We start from the raw sequence: 23791 nt of genomic DNA on the forward strand, positions 1-23791 counted from the left end.
CCACTTGGCGACACTGTCCATGCTGTGACTTGTAAATTTCATTCATTCAGGAAGGGAGCATCGTGATCCAGTGAGCCTTGCCCTAAGCGTGTGTGTATGATTTGTCAACGATCGAGGATTTTATGGGAGTTTATGGGACTTCATTAAAGATGCTGGAGCAGGAGCACTGTGGGACATCAGAAGAGACCTCAGCAATAAACCACAATTCCAAGCTTTGGAATGCAGTAAATGTTTAAGAGACTTCCTTCCTTTCATTACTGAATTTTACTTTACTTTCATACCAGTAAAGAGTTGTGTTTTATTGGTTGAAATTTCTTGATTCTGTTTTTCCCAGGTCTGTTTAAAAGCTACATTTTATCTTTGAGGATGTTTGGCTCGTGGTGGAGGAAGTGCTGCCAGCGAATTCAATTAACTGGCAGAGCTCACAGATATTGTACACGGATTTCTTTTTTTCTTCTTTTTCACAACTGCTACATAAACACAGCTGGGTTTAATATTTGTCGTAACAAAGATTTAACTTGAATCATTTTACCCCGGGTAATTAATGCTTGGAATCTTGGCTACTTTTTCGTTCGTTTGTAATCCTCTGCATTTCTTTACTCTAGCTATCTAGATAATGAAGTGTGCTCCTCTAGGTCTTTGCCCTGCCTTAAAACTGCTTAATATTTGGCCGTTCCCACTAGAGAGCAGATGCTTTTCTTTGCAAGAATTGAATTTCTGTCAGCTCTTTTATGCATCATGTGTTTGGAACTGTAAGTGGATCAAGTTGTTCATCACAGCGGGGACACTGTGAAACACATCTATTATACACACTTCCCACCCCCCTTCCTGTTTTGTTTTTTTTTTTTTCCTCCCCTGAGGAGGTGGAGATGCCCGGATCCCCTTGGGAGATATCTCGCTCTGTGTGGATGTATCCATGTGATCCACCATGAATCCGGCCTGGCCACATCCCTAAGCAGGGAAATCTATATCCATTCAGCCCAGGATTGTGGCTGAGACAAACCCCACTTTTATCTTTGTAAACACCAAGCTCTTCATTAACTCCCAAATACACACCAAGTTTGGGTCACTAAATAAATCCACTAGGCTCAGCATAATGAGTGACATTTCAGTAATTGATGCCCTAGAATATGTTAATTGTGAACCCATGATTCTTTTCGATGCTAAAATAAAGGCTTGGGTAGTTTTGGCTTTGGAGCTGAGCTAGCGCAGAAGAATAGTCACCATCGATTAGGCCCCTACTGTGTGCCAGGCACTGTACTAGGGGATTTGAAAATCTTGACATTTAATCTACATAAGAATCCTGCAAAAAAAAGAAGGGGAGGGTACTTTATCCCCTTTTTATAGATGAAGAAAAGGGGCCAAGTAACTTGCCTAGAGGCATCCAGATAATAGCCAGGAGGAAAACCAGAATTTGAACTCAGGTCTGTCTGAGCCCAGAGTAAATCCATATACTGTAAAGTGTGGTCCCCTCATGCCTAGAGTTCACTAGAATATATTCATCCATTGATCAATCAAGACATTGATTTATTATACATGTTTATGACATGCTGCCATTGCTCCATCTGAGTTGTCTCATTCCATGTCAGGTCTGAAGTTTGGTTGGCATTTGTGAACACCTTTGTACTCATCTAAATCTGAACTCCTGGTGGTGACTGGAATAGTTTTAGTTTTGCTTTTCTCTCAAAGCTCAGTGCAAATACAACCCAAGTGCCCCAAGCAACCTACTGTTTTCTTAGAGTTTTGTGAATTTCAATTTCTAGCTGTGAACTGATGGTTAAAATTGCTAAACCTCTATGGTTTAGTTTGTTAACACGGCTTTAGGGAAGCAGGCATCTTGGTGGCATTCCTGCTGTGATATGCTCATCTTTTGGGCCTCAGATAGTGGCTCTGAGGGCAGAAGTGCATTTTGGTTCATTTTTAATATATGTCATTCAATTTGCCAGAGTCATTGTGAGACATTCACATGTCTGACTGAGATACTGCTGATCTGTAGAATTAATTATAGTTAAATGGAAAGGTGGCTTTTGCTCATGAAGAAAGTCGTTAGTCTCTTGATAAACATTTTTAATTATGATTAACTTTAGTCTTCCTCCAAATACTTTCCATTAGAAAAGGCATTAATGTTCTGGTTCATTAGAAATAGAGCAATCCTTTTATTTTTGGTTTGCAGTCCATTTTGTTCTTGAAAGATATTGGTCCACTTTTTTTAAAAAAAAATTGGTGGATGTTGTGTTGTAAAAAACATATAAGTTTCCTTTTGCAAGTGCATATCAGTTTTTTCAAAGGTAACTTACACTTTAATTTTGTGTGTTGTGTTTGCAAGAGAATGCTTCTTGGTTTATTCATGTTGACAACTGAAAGCCTTAGACCTAATTAAAAGAATTTCCATGAGCACCTTTACTGAACCATTTCATTACGCGGCACTGCACAGATTGCATTGTGAAACATGGTGATAGTTTAAATCTGACCTTTAAACCTGAACTGCCAGAAGTATGGGGAGAAAACCCTTCTTTGAAAACACTCCCCGGATAAATATATGTGTGTGTATGTGTATGCATACATGCATGCACATATTTGGTTAGAAGCAATCTTTTTATGGAATGACCACCTAATAATATAAATACACATTTACTTTGAGCTCAGATCTTGTAGTCTCCTGTAGCTTGGGTAGGATTTTCTAGCTACATTAATTGTGTGTGTGTGTTTGTGTGTGTGTGTGTGTGTGTGTGTGTAGTGTGTTAAAGCTAAATTGTTGTATAAGGAAAACAAAGATAATTTCACTTACTCTGGGCCAACAAAAAAAAGTATTTGGAGGAAGGTAAGGTTTACAAATAGAAAAACACAAAAGTCTTCACTACTGTGTGTTTCAGTTTCAAATGGTGAGATACTCAGATTAATCTCATGGGGAGAGGGCTGGAGTGTATATGTGTGGGCAAGACTCCTCCTGAGCTTTATTTGGCAGATAGTGGAAATAGGCCTTTTTTGGTTTTGTTTTAAAATTGCACTTTTTTACTCCAAGGATGTCATTCTAAGGATTTGATAGCTTATTCATGGGATGCTCAGCAGAGCCACTATAGCACATAACGAAGTAGCCATTCACATAATGATAATTGATGCTTTTGTCTGACAAAAAGCTGCCTGGAATTCTAACTCTTGCCACTAACTTTCTGAGGTATACACAGCCCACAAGTTGTCAGGGGAGAGGGAGGGAGCAGAGACCCGGGCTCGTAGGGTCATAGCCAGCTCCAGCATGGAACTCCACATAAATAGCACAGCCCTCACTCCCCCATGGAGAACCAGGATCTTTGAGGGGAAAATGGGATGCAGAAGAAGCAATTAAAGCCAACTGAGGTCAAGGTACAACCGTGTTCTCAAGAAAGAAGCAGAAAAGCAAGGAATGAGAGGAAACAATAATGGAGATATATTAAATCAGGGAAAAAATAAACCAGTGTCATGGACATATCTAATTTGGTGGTCTAAGAAACCCTGGCAGCAGTGAGAATCAATGGACTAGCACAGACTCTGGAGTAAGACAGACTTGGACTTGACTTTGGCTTCCACCCTTGCCTTACTGTCAGTGTGACGTGGAACTGGGTCTCACTTTCCTCATCTGTGTAGTGGGGATAGCTGTGCCTACCTAGGCCATTTGTTCTGAAATTTTAATACAATACTGGATATGAAAATACTTGTCATTGTCATTTGGGAACTAGTAGGGTGCTTGATAAATACTGGTTTCTGTTCCTTTCTCCTGATAAATTTCTTGTTCTTACAGAAACTATTCCTGGGAAAGAGACTAGGGTGTTATTGCTTTGACATATTAAGACTTTTTGTTTTGAATTTGAGGCAAGAACTAAGGAAGGCATAGGTAGATATGCTTATGTAATGGAGTGACAATTTGCCATTTCTCATTGCCAGTGTGAAAGTGGCAGAGGGAGCCAATGTTTTTGTGCCCCTGAGGATGGGAAAACAAGTCACTAATCCTTTCTCGCCTCTCCAGACGCACACATTCCCTATGGGATTTTAGAAAAAAGCCTTGATGCCTACTTTATCCAGGTAAGGAAGAATTAATCAACTTGCCTTAGTCCTTAAAGAGGGGAGGAAAATGTGACTCTGTTGCCCCTCCACACCTGCTGCTGTGTGTCTAATTTGTAATAATAATAATAAAAAATCTTTCAACTCCAACTGTGACACCCAGCAGTTAATGCAACTCCCAGGAAAGAGAAGCAGTACCTGCACAGACTAACTTGAGCCGGGCTTTTAGAACTGTACCTCTCAATGAGGTGCGCCAGCACTGAGGGTGGACATGGTTCCTGCTTTCCTAGACTGGTCAGTCTAATAGAAGAGACAGACATTAGGCCGGGTGCGGTGGCTCACGCCTGTAATCCCAGCACTTTGGGAGGCCAATGGGGGTGGATCACTTCAGGTCAGGAGTTTGAGACCAGCCTGGCCAACATGGTGAAACTCCATCTCCACTAAAAATACAAAAATTAGCTGGGCGTGGTGGCACATGCCTGTAATCCCAGCTACTCGGGAGGCTGAGGCAGGAGAATTGCTTGAACCCAGGAAGCGGAGGTTGCAGTGAGCCAAGATGGTGCCACTGCACTCCAGCCTGGGCAACAGAGTAAGTGAGACTCCATCTGAAAAAAAAAAAAAAAAAAAGAAGGGACAGACATTAATTGGATTCTTGCAGAATGCATCATTATACATTGTTGTGTGTCCCTAAACGAAAGACACAGTGAGAATGTATAATAGGGGAACCTTCGTCTAGCCTCAGCAGTTCAACTGAGGAAGTGATATTTGAACTGAGACCTGAAGGATGTATAGTAGTAAACCTAGGGCCCTGTGTTGTCCAGTATGGTAGCCACTATTCACATATGGCTATTTAAATTTAAATGGATTGAAATGAAATAGAATAAAAGTTTCAGCTTCTCAGTCACACCAGCCACATTTCAAGTGCTCAGTAGTAGCTAGCATATTGGATGGCATTGGACAGAAGATAGATTATTTCCATCACTGCAGAAAGTTCTGTTGGACAATGCAGAATTCTAGGCATGGGGGCAATGGTGGGTGAGAGCACTCCACACCGGAAATAACCTATGCAAAGGTCCTGGGGTAAGGGGGAGGCCAGTGGGACTGGAGCCCAGCGTGGGTGGCTAAAGCCACAAAGGAGGACGCAAGAGCCTCTCATCTCAGAGACTGGCCAAATCAAACGGGGCTTGCAGGCCAGGCTAGGGCTTTAGTCTTTTTCTCCAGAGCAGTGGAGAAGAGCTGAGAAATCTTAAGGTGCCAGCATTGATGGAAAGAGATAGATAGGATTGTCTTAGAGGTGAACACTCAATAGTCTGCCATCCACTCCCAGGCCCCAGAAGTTGCAACCAAGTGATAAAGGAAAAACACTCTACTTGTTGAGCACTAATGTGTATTAAAAGGGTATTTTCATTCTCCTGGGGAGAAAGACATGTAAACTGCTGGTATATAAAGGGCTAAAGAATAGGATGATGGTTTATACAACATGAGAACCCCTTCTGAAGTAGCAGTAAGCTAACTTGTAGCCGATTTGTAGGGGCTAAACTGGAAGTCCTTGGGAGACAGGCCCTCCCTCCTCTGCAGTTCCGTTTCCAGCACATCTCCAGCATGGGACCTGCAAAGATTAGGAATCAACAAAGGAATAGGCCATCATGCCCTGAGAAAGAGCTATTTGTTCTGACAGAAAGTTGGAGGCTTGTATTTTTTAATAAAAAGTTTGTTAGAGAATACGATAAAGAATATCCCAGGTTTGCGAATGGGTTTTGAGGCCTTTGAAATCAAGTAGAAGACAAAGGTGCAAATGGAGCTTGAGCCAAGCCCATAACAGGCCTTAAATGTTGTGCTAAGGAATTTAGACTTTATTATATTCACAGTAGGGAGCCACTAAAAATTTTAGAGGGAATGACGTGATATAACCTCTTGTTTTAGGGAGGTAATTCAGTGCAAAGGATGAATTAGACTAGGAAGAGAATAGAGGAAGAGATACGAGCTCAAAGACTGTTGTAATAGTACTGGTAAAAGATGAATCTAAACTAAAAAAAGCCAGGCACTCTACTACATCCATTCTTCATTTTATATCCATTATATTTTACTCCTCACAATGTATACATGTTGTACATACTTCATTTTACAGCCAAAGAACTAAAGCTCAGAAAGGTTAAGAAAGTAGGGAAGCCAGGTCCAGTGAAGCCAATCTTAGACCTAGGCTTCTGTGATTCAAACTCTATGCTTTACTGCCTGAGGAGTGCAGTGGGGGACAGAGGAGTAGATGAAGCCAGGGGACCTGAGAGGTTGAGAACAGTGACCAGTGAAAGGAGGAACAGGGGTACACGGTCGGGTGAAGGCGGGGCCGGGGCAATACTGTGTGTTACTGGATGTGGTAAGTTTGTGGTTGTATAAGACCAGTCTCCTTGTTCCCTCTGACTCATTCAGCATGCAGATAGATGTTCATTTCTCCTGCCATTGTGGTTGTGTCTTAGCAATGGCATTCTACAGAAGAGGAATGAATATCACTTTCTCTTCCCATCCTTTCCAACAGAGACCAGTTTCTTCTAATGATCCGTCACTAAAGAATGTGATCCTAGACTTTCCTCCAAGCAGAGAGGCTCAGCCACTGAAAATGCCTTTCACAATGTCAAGCACTTGCTCATTCGTTCTTTCATTTGGCAGAAAGTACTGCATGAGTACACTGAGTCAAGAACTGTGCTGGCTGCTGGCCCTGCAGGGAACTCAGTCCATCAGGAAAGGAGGTAGAAACTGCAGCTCACCATGGAACCACCTGCTCAGTCCAAGGAGGCCCAGACTTAGTGGTCAGGGCAGGCTTCACAGATGGGGGGACATCTGGATTCCCTCTTTCGCTTAACCCAAGGCAATGGGTAATTTGACTATTAAAGAAAAATACCTCATTTTAATTCTTTATTATAAAAGTAACATATGCTTTTTTATAAAGGATAATCAAAACAATCAAGTGTGTAAAATAGAAAGTGAAAGCATCCTTGCATGGTTAAAGTTTGGTAATGTAGCATTTTAGATTTTTACTGCATATATATTTATATATAATTTGTAAATGGTTCATGCTGTACATGTTACTCTGCAACCTGCATGTTTTTCCTCACTCGACAGTATTTGACAGACATCTTTTTGTGTCAGTTCATAGAGTACCACCATGTCCTTTTTAGCAGCTATGTGATATTTCCTGGTGAGGATGCGGGATAATGTATTTCAGAGGCCCCCATTGATGGAGACTTGGATGGTCTCTCAGAGGTTGAATAGATGTTCACAAGCAGGACAGGAAGGGACAAGAGACAGCCAGGACTGAGCTACTGACATGGAAATGGGCTGAAGAGTAGCCTGTGCTTCTGGACATCCAAGTTTAACATTAAGTGGGGCAGGTGGAAGTGAGGCTGATGGAGGACAGCCTGCACAGTCTGCTCGTGGAAGTTTGGATGTTTTTCTGAAGGTGATGATGGTGAAGGGCGGGGGCACCGAAGGGTTTTGATGGAGGATCAAAGTGATTGGATTTGGATTTTTCCAAGATTACTAGGACAGATATGGGTGAATGGCATTGAGGAGAAACTGAAGGCAGAAGAAGGCCCACTGAGGAAACTGCTCCACTAGTCTGGGCCAGAGAGGGTGATGGAGCTGAATTTGCAGGGCCAATGTCATGGGCACTGAGAGGAGAGGATGGATTCAGGGCATATCTGGGTTGGTGTTGAGGAGATGTGGAGAATGTTTGTGGGAAGGAGGGAGAAGTAGGGAATCTGACATCTGACGCCTGGCCCAGGAGACTGGCCGGATGGTGCTGCGGTAACCAAGATGGCACACAGAGGGGAAAGGGCGCCTTAGACAGAAGCTGGCAAGTTCCGTTTTGCCCCCTCTTTCCTATGCCTTGTCTTCCTCCTATAACACCCGATTAAGGGAGGAAGCCATCCTCACCAGCACTTACAACACACCCAAATTACCCCCGATGAATCCCGATGTTAGTGATTTGACCAGCACCCCTCGGGGTACTGAGGGCAAGTTCAGCTTTAGGTATATGACTCTGTGTTGTTTAAACCTGAAATTGTCTTCCCTCACTTTTATTTAAAGGACAAATGCTACTCCCCAGCGATCAGATGCACAGATACTTGCAGTTTCAAAGTTTGAGGTGCTGGCAGGTCAAGACAAAAGCTTCTCCATGTTTCAGGGTGACAAGAGGTCTTCAGAAGTCCTGGCCTAAGTGGTCACAGGGGCATCAGGAGCCCAGGACCACTTGGCTAGTTTCAGACCAGCTGGGGCAGGCAGGAAGGAACACACTCGTATTTGCTCAGTTACAATCAACGACTCCTTCTTTGTGTAAAATGGTAATGAGGCCATTAGGAGAGGCTCACCTGAAGTGCAGCGTTGTGAATCCAAGGTAATTAAACACCTCCCGAATGAAAGAGAAAGGCCAGGGAAGGTTAAGTGAGGAATAATCTGCGGCACAGGTGGCCCAAGGCCCTTGAGGAGCCAGAAGGAGAGCGACAGTGGCTTGCACCATTTCAAAGGATGGAAATGTCACTGTAGTCCCTGGGAGGGGCAGGATTTTTATTTTTATTTTGGGGGCAGGGACAGGGAGTGGGTAGTATTTTTAGCATGTTAATAGAGCATGCTGCTTTTTCATACTTCTCTTTGTAGGTGGAAGTCCATGGCAGAGTCAGCCTGGGTGCTGAGTGGCCTGCATTGCTCCTCAGGGGCTCTCATCACTGTGGGGCTGGGGCTCATGTGTCCTTGATAAGGGGAGGTCATAATAAACCAGTTATAGATACCCGGATGTTGAGATAGACTTCAAACTGCTTCCAAAGAAATTGTTTTCTATGGTCCCCTCTTGGAGTAGAGGTGGGATAACTACCCCCTCAGTGTATGTTCCCAGGGCTTTTTACTTTTCCTTTTTTTTTTTTTTTTTTTTTGAGACAGGGTCTCACTCTGTCACCCAGGCTGGAGTGCCACGGTGCAATCATAGCTCATTGCAACCTCAAACTCCTGGGCTCAAGCAGTCCTCCCACCTCAGCCTTCTAAGTAGCTGAGACTACAGGCAGGTGCCACCATGGCTGGCTAAATCTTTTTATATTTTTTATAGAGATGGGATCTCACTGTGTTGCCCAGGCTGGTTTTGAACTCCTGGCCTCAAACGATCCTCCTGCCTCAGCTTCCCAAAGCGCTGGGCACGTCCCCATGGCTTCTAACTTATCAGAGGAGGGTATCAGTCCCATCTTCACTCAGTTTAGTGTCCAAACATGAGGCACACCCTTTATCAACAGCAAAGGATTTCCTGTACACAGTTCACATTTATGAATGGCTTCCTAGGCACTGAGCACTGTGCTTGGTGACTTCATGTATCCTTCCAGCTTGTCTTCATTGCATAAGGTCTGGCAGAGGATTTTTGCTTTTCAGATTGTCACCTCAAAATTTCCGTTGTCTCCACACAAAAGCTTGCACATGAATCTTCGTAGCAGCATTATTCATAACAGCCAAGAAGTAGAAACAGCCCAAATGTCCATCTGCAGATGAACAGATTGATAAAATGTGGTCTATCCATACAGTGGAATATTATTTAGCCATAAAAAGTGTGAAGTCTTGACACATGCTACAACATGGACGAACCTTGTTCATAAAAGCACTGTGCTAAGGGAAATAATCTGATGGCAAAAGACTACCTATTGTTAATTCCATTTATATGAAATGTCCAGAGTAGGCCAACCTGTAGAGACAGAAGGAAGGTGAGTGGTTGCTTGGGTCTGGTGTGGGGGTAAAATTGGTAGGTAATGGGGAGTGACAGCTAATGAGTATGAGGTTTCTTTCGGGGGTAATAAAAATGTTCTGGAGTTAGTAGTGATGGTTGTACAGTCTTGTGACTACACTAAAAACCACCGAACTGTGTACTTTAAATGAATGAATTTTATATGTGAAATATGTCTCAATAAGCTATTAAAAGTTTTTCTTATCAGAAGCTTGGGAACAAGACATAATGTGCGTGGATCATTTCTAAAGTATGATCTAGTCCTTCCCAGGTCGGATTTTTTTCCCCAGACTTCTCAGCAAGTGATTCTTAATATTTCTAGGGTCACAGGCACCTTTAGGAATCTGAGGAAAGCTGTGGATCCTGCGCCCAGAAAAATAATCTTCACTCATTCATACTAAAAATCTGTAAAGGATTCGTGGACCACCTAAATCTAATTTTCTATTTTATCCTAAGTTTTGTCTTTAAATGATGTCATACCAGTAGCTGGTCTCTTACAGAATTAGTTTCTGTGAAACGTGCTCTTGATATGTTACCTGCATGCTTAAAACCAATCATTAGTTTTCTGTTTCTCTCTCAAGATGAAGGAAAAAAATCCCTTCAGGCCCCTGCCTTTCTCTCCAGCCTCATTTCAAGCCATATTCCCCTCATTTTCGCCACCGAAGCCAGGGTTCTTTCTGTTCCCTGAACTCTTCTTCGCTGCAGGGCCTTTGCACACCACTCCCCGTACTTAGCACGCGGTGCTCACCCCTCTTTGCTGAGTTAACCACCCTCACCCATCCTTCAGATCTTAGTGCAAGCTTGTTGCCCTCCAGGAAGCCTTCCTTGACCTTCTTGACAAGCTCTGTTACAGGCTCGTCACAGTAGCAATGGCACATGCATTCCTGTTTTTCTCACTAGAATGTCAGCTGAGTGAGGGCAAGACCCATGTGTGGTTTCATTGTATCCCTTGCATTCTCAACACCTAACATAGTCCTCGGTACATAGGAAATAATAAATATTTGCTGAGTGAATGGATAACTCGAGGTCACCACGTCGCACAATTCCTCTTATGGGGAACGCAGCATGAAAGGTGTGCTCTGAAGCGTGGCATCTTGAGATGAATGAAGGGCATGTTAGAAATAGTCCAGGAAGCTTGATGTTGAGGGCAACAGCCACCATGTCACACAGTCTTTCCTACATTGTTTTTTATGTCTCACTTTTCAGGAAAATCTTTATTCCATTTGGCCAACGGGTTTGTTTGTAGTACGTGGACCTGTGGAGTCTCACAACCTTCATCTTTCCCTCCTTGCTTTGGCTACTAGGAGGCTTTTAAGTCAAATTTAAGCTCATTTCTAGCCACCATGTAAGACCTGGTGGCTTACATTTATATACCAAATGTATTACGTGCTTCTTTGCCCATTACCATCACTTCCAAGTTTTTTGTTTTAACCTCTTGAGTACATGTCTATTAGTATAAGCTGCCACACTTCCTTTAGAGTATGATGTGTGAGAAATATACATAAGCCTTTATTCTAACATTTGTAAGTAGCTTTAAGAGGGGATAGAATGGGAACTGAAAGTCTGAGTTTGGGCCCAGACTACAAGACTTTGATTGGAATGTGGCCATGTCTTGAGTTTGTTGCTAGGTATGTAGCCTAACCTCCCTGAGGCTGTTTTACCCTTGTAAGATGGGAACATTAATCCCTTCCTCACCGGATTGTTAAAATAACTAAATTGTAAAATGTATGCAAAAGTGCTTACCTGGCATAGAGTAAGTCATTAAAAATTGTTTTTGTTTTTATTAGACATGTTCTAATAGGAACAACATTCATTTAAATTTCAAAAACATGCCCTAATTCTGAACACTTTTTTTTTTTTTTTTGAGACTGAGTCTCTCTCTGTCGCCCAGGCTGGAGTGCAATGGCGCAATCTCGGCTCACTGTAGCCTCTGCCTCCCGGGTTCCAGTGATTCTCGTGCCTCAGCTTCCCAAGTAGCTGGGACTACAGGTGTGTGCCACTGCACCCAGCCTGAACACGTTTTTGTCCTCCCAGTAACTGAGGTATCAAATGGATCCTGCCATCCGTAGGATCTTCCAGGGCTCCATATGTAGTGGGCTTAGTCAGCCACCCTACTTTGACCCTGTCCTCAACCTGTGTTTTCCTTCTCTCCATCACCAGATCTCTTCCCTGAAGAACAGGCTGAAAAAGGTCTCCACAACCACTGGGGATGGTGTGGCCAGAGCGTTCCTCAAGGCCCAGGCCGCTTTCTTCGGTAGCTACCGAAACGCTCTGAAAATCGAGCCGGTGAGTAGCCTTGGCATGTCACAGAGCCTGTGTTTGGTCAGGGCTGAGAAGCATACCTCAGGGGCCACAAGAAATGCCATGATTCTTCTGGTTTCCAGATTCATCTAGAAGAGCTTGTGTGTGTTTGTGGTGGGGGACAGTGTACTCCCCTTGCCATACCTCTCAACACAAGGAGGCTGTGCTATCATGTGTGAGGCCCTCAACTGCTCTGGGGGCTGTTATGCCCTGTGCGCCACCCTAGACAGTAAGCCCCAACCGCGTGTCAGATGCAGCGCCAGGCCCCTCACACTCACCTGCTCTCCCTGGGGCTTCACAGTGCACCTGTGCAGTAGCGGTGATCAGCTCCACTTTACAAATGAGGAAACCAAGACTCAGGGAAGAGAAACAACTTAGCCCGGAAAAGCCAGATGGCCCCGGAGCCCCTGCTTTCCCACTGGGCCTCGCCACCCCTGTTCTTTCACGAGACCGCTCCTCCATGCTTGAGAAAGCAGAGCCTCCTGGGTCTCACGCCTCATGGCTCCTGAGAGTGGTTTTGGTGTAAGTGACCACAATGAAGACCGGGAAGTGACCTTGCCCACCTCTGGCCCTTCCCCCTTTCTGGGCCTCGTTGACTTATCTATGTCCCCTGCCTGCCTCAGGAAGTGACTCGTGATTGCAAGGATGTGAAGACAGCAGGTCTTCTCTGAAACCAAGGGCAGTAGCAGTCCTCTTAGCTTCAGAGAGAAGTTCTTCTTTGCTGTTTCTCTCCTCGGCCTACTCTTGGCTTTCTGGTTGAGGAGAATGCAGGAACTGGCCTAGGGACCTGGGTCACCCTGCAGAGGGGAGAATGTTGGAGGGAAACCTTGCTGACAGGCCTGTTCTCCCAGGAGCACAGGGCTGCTTTCGTCTTGAACGGGTGAGTGATGCTGTCACACCCAGCCTAGTCGGAGTCAGAATCAGAGTTGGGTGTAAGGGACCAGCACTGGCTTCACTGCCTGTAGGCCGGGGCTGTTTGTTTCTATTTTTACTTTAACCTATAGCATTTAATTAGATCAAATCACAAAAGATGAGGGGATGTGAGACAATGCATTCTTTATAGAAATTCTGATTGTGAGCAGGGGTCACGCTTCCTTGTAAGCCGCAATTATACATTGGTAAGTATCTTTACTGCTCTGACTCCGTCGTGTATTCAAGTAAAACACAAAGAGTAACAGCAAACACCTTGTTTCCCCATCACCCAGGACCTGCTCTCTGTGAAGTGGCCGGGGCAGTGGGTGCTCAGGGAGCAGCGTCCTAACCCCACCCTCCTACTCCTTTTTATCCATCTAGCACTTAGGCCTTACTCTCTAGGCTGCCTGAGCTTTGGGCAGTGCCATCGTCACTGTGTGCTCACATAGCAGAAGGGATACACTCTTTTTGCTTCCTGAGACATATTTCCCTTAGGTTTCTCGAAAGCCCTTCAGCTTAAAGCCAGTTCTTGATAGTGTCCTGCTAGTCTCAAAGTGACATGGCTCTGATTACTTGTCACGATCTTGGGTCCAGCCAAACCAATCAGGTTCAAAGCAGTGACAGCTGGCACAATTCAAGGAAAATACAGTTGTCTTCCCCCCTTTAAAATGGGAATGAATAGGACAACTGGCCCAATCCTTTGCTTGGGTTGCTGGGAATGGACAGACTTGAAGTATTTTCACTCTTGCAGTGATCTCATTGTTGGCCTGTGTGCATCTGGAATCCAAAGGCAGCTGAAGTTCGGGGCATATTGCTGCTGCAGGATCTGGGCACAGGCTCCTCCATGGGAGGAGTTTATCGTTGTACTTGCACAAGGTGCTGGAAGGCACTGGATTTAAGGACAGAAGCCCTGGAGTTTCAAGCCTGGCTCTGCACTTCTTAGCTGTCTAAAAGTTGAGCAAGCCATTTAATCCATTTAAACTTCAGTTTCTTCATCTGTGAAATGAGGATAAGCCTGCCTGTCCTTCCTGAGGATCAATTGAGCCATAACACATTTCATCAGGAAGGTGAAACTTGGACTGGGTCTGATGAGTAAGGTTTGGGAAAAGAAAGAAGGGAGCATCCCTTCCTAGAGTGAGGGTGGAGGTAACTGAGGAAGCAAAGGCTTGGAGACAGGGCCCCTCATAGCCAGTGAGTGCGCCATTTTCTTTGGAGCAATTGGGTGGTGAAATGGGGCTGCAGGAGAGGATAGAGCCAAATTTGGCAGAGCCTTGGATGCTACGCTAAGAGAGTGAACTTTACCCTGTGAGGAGTGTAAGTTTTTGAGCAGAAATGTGACATGACTGAAGTTGCCTTTGAGCAGTAGTACAGTGATGGACTAAAAGGAGAGCTGGAGGCAGAGAAACCAGTTAGAGGAGTGTTATGGGAACTCAGAAGAGAGCCCCGGGTGGCTCCACCAGGAACAGGGACCATGAAGGAGGAAGTAGCAAGACTCCGCAATAGATCAAATATGGGAGATGAACAGCAAGAAGTGTCAAAATGTCTCCCAAGATTTGGAGCCTAGGAGAGGATGAAGACACCCCTAGTTGCAAAAGGGAATGCTTAATGCCAAGGTGTTCACAGTAGCAGCATTTCTAATGGTAAAACACTGGAGTATACTGAGTATCCATGTTAGGTAACTGGTGAAATAAATTAAAGTCTGTCTTATGATAGTTTTAATGGCTATGTAATATTCTATCAGCTTAGAGATAACATGATGGATTTAGATGGAGACATGGCACTTGTCCTTGAATGTAAGATGCTGTTCAGTCATAAGATGTACTATTAGTTTATGTACCATTAAGAAAGGGAAAAGAGTGGTGCCAGTTATAATCGAAGGATGCCACCAATTATAAGACACATCCAGATTTCAGAAATGTTACAATGGGAAGTAATTTTCATCTTAGAATCAATGAAATATGGCAGACCTGTCAGCCTTTCACTCCCGTTCATCTGAACCACAATGGCTTTCTTCCGTAAGGTGGAGAAGGAAACCAGAAGGCCTGGAATTTTCCAACCAAGCTTCAAGCCGTGGTCATCACCATGTCACCTAGATGGTTTTTAAACTATAGATTTAATTTTGGCAAATTCTCCTCTTCTAAAATATGATGTAACAACATTCCCCATGTAAGATTGCTTGGGGCAGCCAGGCATGGTGGCACATTGAAGACCAGCCTGGGCAACATAGAGAGACCCCATCTCTACAAAAAATAAATTAGCTAGATGTAGTATCACATGCCTGTGGTCCCAGCTACTTGGGAGGCTGACAGGAGGACCACTTCAGCCCAGGAGTTTGAGGCTGCAGTAGGCCAAGATGGTGCCACTGCATTCCAGCCTGGGCAACAGGGTGAGACCCTGTCTTTTAAAAATGTTGAGCGGATTAGTTTAAAATAATGACTGCAAAGTACATATGAGCCCAAGAAATAGGGAGGAGGCGTTGGCTGCATCGGGGGGAGGATGGTGCCTTGAGTGAGCCTGCCAGGGTGCAGACAACACAGTGCTGAGGCCCTCCCCAAGGCCACTTGTCTTTTTGTTGTTTCTCTGGTTATAAAAATAGCACCTGCTCTTCATCGGCTCACGCCTATAATCCCAACACTTTGGGGAGCCGAGAGAGGTGGATCACAAGGTCAAGAGATTGAGACCATCCTGGCCAATGTGGTGACATCCTGTCTCTACTAAAAATACAAAAATTAGTTGGGCGTGGTGGCGCACACCTGTAGTCCCAGCTACTCAGGAGGCTGAGGCAGGAGAATCACTTGAACCCAGGAAGCAGAGGTTGCAGTGAGCCAAGATTGTGCCACTGTACTCCAGCCTGGTGACAGAGCGAGACTAACTCTTAAAAAAAAAAAAAAAAAAAAAGGTTTGAAGTAACAGGACTAGAAATGAGAAAGCACCACCCATAATCCTATGGTCGCGAGGTGAGATACAGTGGTGGCAGGTTTCCATCCAGCTTCTAGGATTTTTCGTTTCTTTTGTTTTTACATTTTTGGGTTTTGGTTTTTTAACTTTCTTCGAGGCAGATGAGATATGCCTGAGAAAGCAATCCAGTATCCTAGTTATTAACATTTTTTTTGCCTTTTAGTTTGTGTAAGCATTTTCCACACCACATAAAAACTCTTCTTAGACATCACTGACAGTGGCTGAGCAGAGCCTATCAGGTGACCCTTGTGGTTCCCAACCCTGGCCGCGGATCAGAATCACGGGGGGGTGAGGAGCGGGGGGGCTTTTAAAAAGGCAAATGTCCAGGCCCCCCTCAGAGATTTCTGTCAAGTTCCTGTGATCTGAAATCAGAGCCAAGGCCCACCATCTTTTCCTAGTGCTGGTCTTTAAAAAAAAAAATTATTTTACTATTGTATTATGATTATTATTTTGAGACGGGGTCTCGCTCTATTGCCTAGGCTGGAGTGGCATGATCATGGCTCATGGCAGCCTCAACCTCCTAGGCTGAAGTGATCCTCCCACATCAGCCTCCCAGCTAGCTGGGACTACAGGTGCATGCCACTGAACTCAGCTAATTTATTTTTAATTTTTGTAGAGATAAGGTCTTGCTATGGGCTCGAGTGATCCTCCAGCCCCAGACTCCCAAATCTCGTGCTGAGATTACAGGTATGAGCCACCGTGCCCGGCATGCTGGTCTTTTTGATTGTCAGTAATGTTTCATGATTTTAAACCACACTGTGATAAACATCTTTATATAAATCTTCATGCATGGTTTGAATTATTTTCTTAGGCGGATTCCTTGACATGGATTTACTGGGTCAACGGATGTGAGTCCATTTAAGGCCTTTGGCACATAAGGTGTGAGAGAAAGCTGGTGAGCAGACACAGGGGGATGTCTGCAGGGAACGGCCCCTGAGGCGGGTGCCAGGGCAGGGCCTGAGAACAGTAGGTCGCTGGGGGCAGAATGAGCCTGCAGGGTAGAAGGCCAGGTATGTGAACGCCACGCAGGGCAGCCCAGCTGCAGTGCTACCAGCCCTCTGGCTCACCTGTGCTCCCTGCTTCACAGTGCTTCCACAACAGCGCCCACCATGCAGGGTCCTGGGGTACTGCCCATACAGGTGGAGGTGGGGTCATGGCTGTCAGGTTATTGCAGTCACAGTGTTGTGTTTTGTTGGAAACAGAAACATGAGGGACCTAAGCGGGCTCCTGTCTGCTCTGCTTCTGCCTCCCTGGACCCTGAGCAGTTATTCACCTCTCCAATCCTCAGTTCCCCTTCCATAAGGTGGATGTGTAATCCCCTCCTTGCAGGAGTGTAGTGAGGCTTAAATAAGACCAGCACGATGCCTGTCCTGACGGCCCTGGGAAGATGGGCAGAACCCTGCCCTCGCCCACCTCCTCCCTCTGAGGAGGACCCTGCCAGTCTGGAGCCCGTTGGGGGACAGCTCCAGTCCGTGGCCTGCCTGGCTCTGTAAGGAGGGGTCGAGCTCTGGCCTGAGAAGCAGAGGTGGGCATCTCCTCCTCTGCAGTCACGTCTGAAGACCTTTTCCCTGGCTCAGAGCTCCCTTGAGATTTTTACCACCTTGGCCTTTCTCTCTCTCTCTCTCTCTCTCTTTCTTTCCTAATGAAAAAATTCAGAATGCAGCTGGCTGGGGGACTCCTGAGCTTTGTTTTCTTTACCAGATCCAGAAGGAAGAAGGAAGGGGGCCGCTTGCTGAGGCCCAGCCCTGTGCCAGGAGCTAGGCTTCTCCTCCCCATCTGTGCTTTCTGCGGGTTTGTTGGGGAGGCTGGGTGCCCGGCTCAGGGCGGGGAGGGCCAGTGTTGGCTCCCTGGTGATGTGTGTCTTCAGGGCCGGGTGAATTATTCCAAAGGACTCTCTCAGGGTCAGAAACTGAGATGCCAGGGGTGTCCAGTCACTGCCAAGTTCACCTCAGTGGCCTCCCACAGGGTCAGCACTCAGTTCAACTCCGAGTTGCTTCCCATCCATGCTCTCAGTAATTCTCCATCCCAGCCCCTCACTAGCCCTTTACACACAAGGGATGGAGTGAAGGCTGCAGTGATTCCTAGGAAGCAGCAGAGCCAGCAGACAGCCTCCGAACCCAGGTTCCCTCCAACACATCCTCCCGCCTGTCTTTGTTCTAGTTTCCACATGTTCCGTGTCAGTAACTCTCTGCATTTCCAGTACCAGGCACAGGTCGTGGCACCGTGTGTAGGTATCAGTGAATATATTTTGGAATAATAGACGGGAGAATGGGTGAAGGAAATTAGGGAATAGGGAAGCATTTGAGGCAGAGGGGCTCCACTTGGCCTCTGGTGCATACACATTGCATCCTGTCCTATCTTTGGGCTTCAGAGGTTGCTGCTTCCTGATAGAGGGGAGGGTGTCTGCAAATCACAAGGGCATGTGACCCATTTTTCAGTCACCTGGAGAAAATCAGATGCAAAGCCCAAGATATTTAACAATATCAGTCAAACCAACTTGTCCTTCTCGACTTAAATGACAGAGCTACCAGCAGCCAGGCAGCCCCATCCAGAGAAACCCCCTTTATCCATGTCAAGCGGCAGCCCAGGCTCCAGCTCATTTATTTAGGCCTTTCTTGCTCTCTGACACGCCTCCTAGCAGTTGCCAGGCAACTCTGGGAGTAGCAGTGTGTGTTAGGGATTAACTAGTTAGGGCTGGGGTCCTTTTTGGCAAGAAGGGGATAAAAGACAAATGAGTTTAATTGCTAGGCCAAGGGTCCTTTCTCTGCATGGTAGAAGATTGCAACTTTTGGAGGATATGTATAGCAGTATGGTTCTAAAATTTGCCTTGAATATTCCTCCTTTCTAGAGAGAACGAAAGAATTTTTTAAACAATCTTTTACCTCACTCCTTTGTTTAAAATTATATCATCATGAAATCTGAATAAGGCTAATACACCCCCTTCGAAACACATTTCACACACGCTGGTCTCAGTTTTAAAGAACTTTCGCAGATAGATTTGTGTGCTTTCAATTCATCCCCTTTTCTGCTTAGAGTTTCTTATTTCATAACCCATGCTGCATGACGGTGCATGTGAGGGTTCCTCTCCCCATGTCTGGCCCACTGCAGGTCCTTGGTATATGTTAGGTTAAAGAGCAAAACCCATGGGTATTGGTGTTTGAAGACGCGTCCTCTTCTGTGCCAGTGTCTGTGGAAAGGCCAGTGTAGATGGAGCACTATGGGAGCTGTTTATTCAGCTAGCTTGTGTGGCCCTCTCTGGGCCAACCTGCTAGCTGGGCTTCCCTAAGATAAAGGGAACAGAGCTACTGCCCACAGGGAGCGAATGCTGGGTGGGGGCAGTAAGCAAACTGTTTAAACAGGCAGCAGCCAGCTCACTCTGGTCCCACTTGCTTAGTTCATCCCAAGAGGCCAGCTTCCAGATTCAGCTGTGGGTACACTGTTATCATCCACCTTATAGCCCATGATTTTGCACGTGATTCTGCTGAGTCATATTTATCCACCTAAAACCCCTTGAGGACGCAGAAGTTGAGATAAAAGCAGATTGATAGCCTGGCTTTCAAGGATGAATGCACGAGGTTGTGTTGGAGCAGGTTGGAAAAACACCACATATATCTGTGTCCTGATTGAGTAACCCTGTTGGTCTCACGTTGTTTATGAAAAAACAATAAAAACTGTTTTCTGATTTGTTTTTGGTATAGTGGAAAACAGAAAAATATTTTTAAAGTAGTAAAATCAAAACAGCACCATAGTCCCACTGATTTTTACTACATATGCCTTTTGTATTTACTCTTTATTTTTTCATTATGCAAAGGGTTTACATAGGTACAAGCAAATCTCAGTTAAAGGTTAGTTCCCCGCCCCCATTTAACAAGATTTCATATGCATTTTTACATAACTGCAGAATATTCCATCAAATATAACTACCATAATTTCCATAACCACCCTCCCTTGTTGGACATTTAGGTTATTTCCAGTCTTTTGATATTATAAGTAATACTCCACTAAACATCTTTGTGAATAAAGCTTTGAAATGCTGTATTTCAAAGCCTTCTGAGTGGAAGAACTGAGTCTGTGAGCAGGAGCCTGACTGTGGGGGCCAACTTGTCACAGCATCGCAAGAAAGCAGATTTCAGTTGACTCAGCCTCGCGGTGGCTCAAGATGGAAAAAGAATCAAGAACCCTTGATGGGTGGGAGGGTGCGCACTCCCTGCCCTCCACACAGACAAGCAGAGGATTCCCAGAACACACGTAAGGGATGTGACTAATTTGTCTGTGCCCCCATCTTGTGCTGAAAATAGGTTTGAGGAACCTTAAGACACTATGTACAGTACAGCAAGATGAGAGATAAGGAAGCAAGGAAACCGGGAGAAAGAGGAAACTGCATGACGCCTGGAAGGGACTGATGTGTGTGTGCAGCTGTGTGTCTGCGTGAGGCTCTGTGACCCTCCACACAGGTTGGGAGTGGTGGAGCTGGGACTCACCCCATCACACCCAGGTCTGTCTAAAGAGCCCATGCTTTAAGGAGAAAAAATGTAAAAAATACGTATAACATAAGATGTGCTATTTTAACCATTGTTAAGTATACAGTTCATTGGCATGAATGGCATTCGCAATGTGCAACCATCACTACTGTCTATTTGCAACATTTTTCATCACTCCCAACAGAACCTCTGTATCCAGTGAGCAAGAACTTCTCATTTCCCTTTCCCCCAGCCCTTAGTAACCTCTATTCTACTTTCTGTCTCTATGAATTTGCCTATTCTAGATAGTTCATAGAAGCGGAATCATTCAATATTTGTCCCTTTGCCTGGCTTATTTTGGTAGCATCATGTTCACCAGGTTCATCCATGTTATAGCATGCATCAGAACTTCAGCCCTCTTTAAGACTGAATAATATTCCACTATCTGTATATACCATATTTTGTTTATCCACTCACTTGTTAATGGACACCTGGGTTGTTTCTATGTTTTGGCTGTTATGAGTAGTGCTGCTGTGAATGTGTGTGTATAATTAATAGTTTGAACACCTGCTTGCAAGTCATTTGGCTATATACCTAAAAGCGCAGTTGTGGGTCATCTGGTAATTCTACGTTTAACTTTTTGAGGAACCTCCAAAATGTTTTTCACAGAGTCCGTGCTTTTGTTAAGTGGGTAGCAGTGTCTGTGGGAAGCATGAATATGGACCCAAGAATATCTGTAGGAAAAGTTCATGAAACATTTGTTTTATTTTCCGGTATATTTTAGGCAAGTGGATAAGGAATTATAGCCAAAACCTACAGGCCGGAGCTAAGCAGATTCATTGATGGGGGAGTGTAAAGGGGACTGCAGAAGGGGCTGGTAACTTGCTAATTAACATTTTTTCCCATTTTAGTGGTCATCTGAAGTCAAGATCATGTCCTGGGAATGAAGCAAGGATAAGGGGAGGTGCTTCTGCCCCAGGACTTCAGGGACCATCACTATAGCTCTGTGGCTCTAAGTGGCTAAGGAGGCCACCGAATGTGGTGGAAGGAGTATGGCCTTTGGAATCACCTGGGTTTTAATTCTGGTTCTGTCATCTACTAGAAGATGACTCTGGAAGTTACTTCACCATCCTGAGACTCACTTTTCTCATGTGTAAAATGTGAATAATGCCTAGCTAGCAGGACTCTTGAGAAAAATAGCAATAATATGCACCATACACCAGCATAGTGCCTTGCTGATAGTAGATGTTAACTAAATGGTAGTGACCATCCCTGGGTGACAAAGTAAAGGAGGAAGGGAAAGATGAGACTGCGACATTCTAGAATAGTGGTGTCCATACTTGTTCAGCAAGTGCCCAAGAACCTGGAGCCATGCAAAACACACTGAAATTATTCTGGCCCATTTAATTCTTTCTTTTGAACTAATTGTGAAAGTATGGCTTTTATCTCAAATGGTACATAAAGGATTTGAAATAAATCACATATTTAATTATTTCCTTTAATATTTATTTATTTATTCATTCATTTTATTGCCCACCAGCAATTATAGACAAATAGGGGTGGAAGGTACCAAGAGTTGAAAATCAGAGTCATTTAAAAAATTACAGTCAGGTTTTGTTTTTGTTTTGAGACAGAGCTTCACTCTTGTTGCCCAGGCTGGAGTGCAATGGCGACATCTCAGCTCACCACAACCTCCGCCTCCCAAGTTCAAGTGATTCTCCTGCCTCAGCCTCCTGAGTAGCTGAGATTACAGGCATGCACCACCATGCCCAGCTAATTTTGTATTTTTAGTAGAAACAGGGTTTCTCCCTGTTGATCAGGCTGGTCCCAAACTCCCAACCTCAGGTGATCTGCCTGCCTTGGCCTCCCAAAGTGCTGGGATTACAGGCGTGAGCCACCACACCCGGCCCTACAGTCAGTTTTTTAAATGCATATGAGAAAATATAATTGAGGCTTAATTCATCAAAACATTTGTTGCCTATTGAGAAAAAATGACCATTGTTCAATATTGGCACCAAATCTCCACTGTCCACGTCACAGGGACACTGATGTTGTTCAGAACCCAGTTTGAGAGTCTTGTTACCTCGGAGTCACACAATAAATGATCAATGAACTGGGAACCATTGTTCTAGAAGTAGACTGCCCAAGTAAAAAGTAGCTCTCTAAGTGAGAGAAGATGGGAACTAGCAGGAAATCCACTTAAACACTATGATCAATCTCAACTGAATGATTTCAAAGAGCATAACTGAATATGATCAAAATGAAATTTCCCATATGTTCAAATGAAATTCATATGAAATACTTGAAAAATAAAACATAGCTAGTATATCTTGCACCATCCTGGAGGAATTCTAGGCTTTAACTTGATCTCATTTAATAATCCTGGCTCCTTTCTTACTTTGCTCCTTTAAAGCATGGGGCCATGTTTTATACACATTGATGTCCCTCACATAGTCTGGTATTAGTAGGTGCTCATTAAATGTTGACTGACTGGATGAACAAATGAATGACTGATACCTGTTTCCCCATGCTATACATCAGAAAGGCTGGTGGTCATATTTCAGTGTTGCACAATAGAGATACTTAGTTGTTGTTTTTTTTTGAGATGGAGTCTCGCTCTGTCACCCAGGCTGGAGTGCAGTGGTGCGATCTAGGCTCACTGCAAGCTCCGCCTCCGAGGTTCACACCATTCTCCTGCCTCAGCCTCCCAAGTAGCTGGGACTACAGGCGCCTACCACCACGCCCGGCTACTTTTTTTTTTGTATTTTTAGTAGAGACGGGGTTTCACTGTGTTAGCCAGGATGGTCTTGATCTCCTGACCTGGTGATCTGCCCACCTTGGCCTCCCAAAGTGCTGGGATTACAGGTGTGAGCCACCTCGCCCGGCCAATACTTAGTTTTAAAACGTATCAGCTGCATCTTCATCTTAGAACCTGAGAGGAATAAGCCACACAAACACCACATCACGAATGTGTAAATGTAAAGCGAAGGCACAGCCCAGCAGCTGCATGGTGGCTAACCATAGGCATTTAGAGTTAGGGAGGATCATCTCCTGCAGAATTGTCATGATCAGTAAATATTCTCTTCTAGTTAGAAATACACAAGAGAGGACTATAGTCATGGATTAAGCTGAAGCCACCACGGCAGTTTTAAATACTCTATCTTTGTGGAAGCAGTGGCAAAGAGAAACGGTTGCTGCTACTGGTGTTTTAAAATCAGATGTTCTCACTTTAGGGTCTCTCACTTTTTCAGTGAGACTCTGAAAAGGAAATCTTTCTGATCCATTTTCAAGCAATGATAACATTTGACAATTTGCAGCCTGAAATGGTGCTAAGTGACTTCATATGCATAGCTAGACTATGAACTTCTTAAGA

At 44.7% G+C, this 23791-nt stretch overlaps 1 protein-coding gene across 20 annotated transcripts in view; it reads left to right on the top strand.

The window, feature by feature from the left end:
* DENND1A (DENN domain containing 1A) overlaps positions 1-23791 on the top strand; it is a 542971-nt gene that overhangs the window by 354361 nt on the left and 164819 nt on the right. For 18 of the 20 annotated variants that reach the window (XR_010148858.1, XM_009457264.5, XM_054659070.2 and 15 more), the window contains one exon: positions 11948-12073. The exons of the other annotated variants lie outside the window; for them this stretch is intronic. Coding sequence is in view for 17 of the 18 variants with exons in the window: in XM_009457264.5 (XP_009455539.1) it covers positions 11948-12073 (126 nt within the window). In the remaining variant the exon portion in view is untranslated. The remainder of the gene's footprint in view (positions 1-11947; positions 12074-23791) is intronic. 20 annotated transcript variants of the gene reach the window in all.

Source organism: Pan troglodytes, chromosome 11 (assembly GCF_028858775.2).
Source record: "Pan troglodytes isolate AG18354 chromosome 11, NHGRI_mPanTro3-v2.0_pri, whole genome shotgun sequence".
NCBI classification, from domain to species: domain Eukaryota; kingdom Metazoa; phylum Chordata; class Mammalia; order Primates; family Hominidae; genus Pan; species Pan troglodytes.